Genomic DNA, 5,088 nt, shown 5'->3' with positions numbered 1-5,088 from the left:
TCTTCGAGTTCACCTTCCGCCGCTTCTTCGACGATAACGGCCACCCGTACAGCTGTCCCAAGCCCATCGAGTGCGAGGATTATGACGGGGAGGAGGACGAGCCCGTCAACCCGTCGAAGGGGTTCGGGCCAGAACAGGGGCGGGATTTAGTGTATGTTTAGTGTGTAATCAAAAGAAACCAACCAGAAATAGTTTTATATGAGCAGAAATAAAGCAAGCCTGTAATGTAGGACCATTCATATCAGCATTGTGATTATTTTCATGACGAGTACATTTCAAACCTCAATTTCTCATTACTGTAATGCAAACAAATATTCTTCCTGAAATGATGTCTTTATTTATGATTGTGTGGATTTGTTTCTCATTCTGAGCGGCACAGGGCATTAGAATGCACAGGGACTTTGATTTTATGCTTTCTTTCACCAAAACTACGAGGGGGATCATCATGTACGCTGACCGTTCATTATACAAGTTCCCAAGAAGAAACATTGTAAATTGTTGCTCTGTGTATTTTTTATTTATACACATAAAAATTGTATATATAAGTTATGCAGTGTAAATGAGTACTTTTCTCCCTGTTCTTAGTTCCAAAGGTTTAGGAAAGGAACCATGGGCTAGATCCTGTTCTGTTCCACAGGATATGATGTCAAAGCATGTTCTACGGTACATAACACTACAGGTCCTGAGCAAAACACATTTGAGATCCCTGCTCTGGGTTCTCTCTGTTACGAAGAGATCTTGCTGTGTCACTACCAAAGCCTTGTTTTTCTGCAAGAAGTCTCCTGGCGTCATTGTTTTATTATATTTTTCTGAAATGTCTCTTAAGATACTGTGCATCTCATAATGTAATAAGGAACTGCTTTTCTTTTATTAAACTGGTGGTCTTATACCCAGGAAAAGCATCTGTAGCTACTTTGTGTGTACATTTGCTTTGAATGGGAGAGAAGATGGGGTGGTGATAAATTAAAGCACAAACCACATACTTCAGTGTCTAGTGTTTGTGTGACAAATTATGGTGTAATCATATATATACAGATTCTTTTTTTAAACGCAGGACACATTAACAAAAGTGTTTATGTTGTTATGGTTACAGTCAAAGTTAAAGTGGTTTATGGTAATAGCAGAAATAGTACGATTAAAATCTGCTTAATAACTCACTGTGTGATGTTTTGTTAAATTTCGGGAGGAGCACGCGCAGATAATTAACACGGCCAGTCCATCATCAGTAATTACACCATCTATCCAACCAGCACAAGAGAGAACCTCTATAAATAACCAAAGCAGTTGGGAAGCATTTTAAATTCGTGAAATAAAACCAATAATTAATAATTTCCTTTAAGTTCACTGTTCAATGAAAGACAGCCGAATATCAATAATATCTGAATGTGTATGAATAATAAATAATGCTATATTTAATAATGCTAGATATTATTGACACTGCGAACATGATGGGATATCAACCATCGCATACGCTGCCTGGCCAAAAACTACAGTGAATCAGCTTTGACTATAAGTGGGCTACAGGTAGCCGCTCTGACTACGAGACGTTGAAACGACGGCTATTGCTTGCTGGGTAATCTGGTGAGCGAGAATAAAGTCAATAGTTGTGGAACTCGACTGTCAAGTCTATTTTATTCACTTAAACATCGGATGAAGTGATTCATTTCCCTTTAGTAGATGATGCCAATGTATTTTTTTCGACGAGTCCGCTATGTTAGCAATAATAACGTTACCTGCTAGACAGATAGTAATGTGTCTACAACAGCTTCGAGTTGTCTAATTTGGCACGGTCTCCCTGCTGCACTAATAATAGTAAAGCTGTGTATACTTGTCCTTACAAATACATTTTTAGCTGTATTATTTGTGTCTCCTTCAAAAATTGCTCTTAAATAATAATATATAATAATAATAATAATGCAAGGAAGGAATAACTGACAACGTGCCGTTGAATTACAGAAAGAAAAAATCCACAAATGCACATTTTAATACATGCACAAATCATGATACTTTAATACAAACTATAACATTTGTATTCACAAATATGTCTCTATTTGAACAAAATGCTGCACATTAATGTAATTCTTAACTGCAGACACCGGTTGAAAAGCATTTGTTTCAGTGTAGTGAGCACCATGGGCGTCGCTAGGCCAGGGGGGCTATAGTATAGGCTATAATGAAGACTTGTATTTGGCTTATTCAGTATTTAAATGTTATAGGCCTACCTATCTATGCAATAGGCCTACAGTGGAATACTGCAATAAGTTTAGTATACCACCCCTATTAGTATATATATATATATATGGGTCAAAGACGTTAAGATGTCCGCATCAAAATAAATTTACAAAAGTGATTTTATGTCCATAGAAAGCACGTTAAGTAAATTGTCTACTTTTAAGGTTTCAAATAAGTTTTTGGAGGATAAAATGTCAAAATTTGGTTGAAATAATGTTACATTATATTGTCATTCAGTGTAACACAATATTTATGTAAAAATTCAACAACATGCGTATTCTGATGTGTACATATTAAAATATATAAAAGAATAAGGGAGCATATTAAATTTTATTGTATTTTAAAGTAGTAAAAACTTACTGACAAATGGGCAAAACCTAGGATAGTGGCAAATTTTATTTATCAAATTATATTTTTATTTAATTAATCTTTTAATATGTCATAAATTGATTTTTGTTGTAAATATGCCTGACAAGATTGTTACACTGAATGACATTTTAGTGGATGTCTTCTGTAAATCAGGGGAAAATGTAGGATATTTATTATTTTGCTCAGAAAAACAAAATTGCAATTAAATTAAACAGAAAACTTTTTCATTTTTTGGGGGGGAAAAACAACAACAATTTAAAGCAGTATTACACTTATTGTTTTTATGCTTAAACCCTTTTTCGTCTTTGACCCATATATATATATATATATATATTATACCCTCATTGGGGGCTGAGCCCCCCTAAAATGAAAGTCCTAGAATCGCCCCTGGTGAGCACATTTGCGATATTTTTTCAAATCGTGTACACGTGAATGAATTGCACTGGGCCTTGTTCGTTGGTAGTTGTGTGTGTGGGGGACGTGAAATGCTGTAAACTGCGAAAAGAAGTCTCAAAATCCAAATTAACCGAACAAGATCGACTCGAACTAGACGTCAATTAATGCACGCATGGTCGTGTTTCAGGTAGCGATATGAAGACAGGCCACAGCAGTTGAACGGGTCACATAACTCCTTTAATAACAATTCTTAACACACATACGTCTCGTCTCTCACTCTACTTCTTTTTTCTCCCTTTCCTCTCTACCCCACTCGTCCTATCTCCCTCTTGCGGTCTTAGTAAGCATAACATTGAATAACAGGACACCAGTATTAAATTTATGCAGTACATGAATAATTGTGCGTGCATCTATTAATCATTTAGAGTCTAATATCATCCCATACGTTTGTGCTGGTTTGGTGTTTGAGATATTAAATTACTTTTAGATATTATAACTTTTTTGACCATGTGACGTCACTGTCCAGCTCATGTTGCCTAAATCGCTCCAAACCAGCGCAGTTTGTTTGTGCTCGATTGGTGCCCGTTTGTGCCGTTAAAACAAACTGTATCTATTTTCCTTCCTTAGATATAACCAAAATATTTTCGGGAGTTGTGACGTCACTCTCCAAACGGTTTGGAGCGATTTGGGCAACATGGGGTGGAGAGTGACGTCACAATGTCAAAAAAGTAATGTTTAATAACTCAAACACCAAACCAGCACAAACGTTCGTTTTTGCGGCACAAATCCGCACAAACGTAGCACAAACGAATGGCATAGTTTTGGTGATTATTTCTTTTTATGGGGTGCCAACTTCACGGAAGTGTTTCACACTCGCGCATGAACAAGGCCTTTGTGATCTTCTTGAAGGAGCAGAGTTTGGTTGGTCGGTTGACTGAGAGCGGAGTGTGGGTAAGTGGTGTTTTATGTGTTATTTCACGCTGGTTTCGCTTTCAACAAAAGTTACAATTTCTAATGTGCTAACGTTCATACCTAACTGTGAAATTGAGTGAGAATTACTCAGGTTTGGGAAAATTACTAGCGGAATAAAAATGATTCCGCTAGGTTGTAAGAATCAAGCATTAAAACACGTACTGTCATTTAGACGCCAAGTGTTTGTTTTTGGAATCATCGTCTTCAGATATCTTTTTTCGCGTTCAGTATGAAGGGAAGTCCTATGTGATCTATGGGAATACTGGCAGCCTAAAATGTTTTGAGTGTGGAGATATTGGACATAAGAAAAATGTTTGTCCATGTCCACACAAAAAGCAAGTTGAAATAAATGAAAATGCAAATGGAACTGAAGTTGTTTTACCAACAGAAGAAGTGCAGAGAATTGAAGTAGGGAAAGATCAGGTTGATACGGGAAAAAATGAGGATTCAAATTGTGATGCTGTGCAGGAGAGTGAAAGTAGGCCTATAGTAAGTAAAGTAGTTGAGGAAAACAGTGGAAGAAGTGTTGAAGCACAAAGGTCTGTCGCCAATTGTATTTTTGAAATGGAAAATATAGGGCAAAAAGGTGAAGATCACTCTTGTTTCACAGATAGAGGAAGAGGGAATTGATCATGGAATAGAGGAAGGTGATGATGATGATAATATGTCTGAAATGTCTGATATTCCTTCTCAGTGTGGGGATGAATAGTTGTATAGTGATGTTACATTCTGTGCCGAGAAATCCCGGTGTAGTGCCGAAATTTGCACCCTGCTAGATTATGCACCCCCTAGTATTGGTAGGTTTAGGAGTAGGTGTGGGGGAGGGGTCAGGATTAGGCAATCAGGTAGCGACTTCAACGAGGGGGTGCATAATCTGGCAGGGGTGCAGAATTCAGCACAACACCAGCAGCTTTCAGTGAAGCGCGTATCGAGGCTTGTGTCGCTTTAGAGCAATGACGTCATCGATGACGTCCGAAGCCTCGCTTGGCCTGACTGGTTCAGGAAGCGGTTCGAATATTGTATATTCACAGTCCTCTGCCCTGTTAAACTCAGCCACTTTCCAGTTTTAGACTAATAATATTGCCCCTCCTGCCTATTATGAGCGAAGACTTGATTTAC

General features: G+C 37.7%; 1 protein-coding gene across 1 annotated transcript in view; it reads left to right on the top strand.

Annotated features, from left to right (window-relative positions):
* Window positions 1–309, top strand: part of LOC107742997 (serine/threonine-protein kinase LATS1-like) — an 18,401-nt gene extending 18,092 nt beyond the window's left edge. The window contains exon 9 of the mRNA XM_016556094.1: window positions 45–309. Within this exon, the coding sequence (XP_016411580.1) occupies window positions 45–161 (117 nt within the window). The 3' untranslated portion in view covers window positions 162–309. The remainder of the gene's footprint in view (window positions 1–44) is intronic.
* Window positions 310–5,088: the final 4,779 nt, after the last annotated feature.

This window comes from Sinocyclocheilus rhinocerous, unplaced genomic scaffold, assembly GCF_001515625.1.
Source record: "Sinocyclocheilus rhinocerous isolate Xijiao unplaced genomic scaffold, SAMN03320098_v1.1 scaffold617, whole genome shotgun sequence".
NCBI classification, from domain to species: Eukaryota; Metazoa; Chordata; class Actinopteri; order Cypriniformes; family Cyprinidae; genus Sinocyclocheilus; species Sinocyclocheilus rhinocerous.
This window is presented reverse-complemented; position numbering and strand designations above follow the sequence as displayed.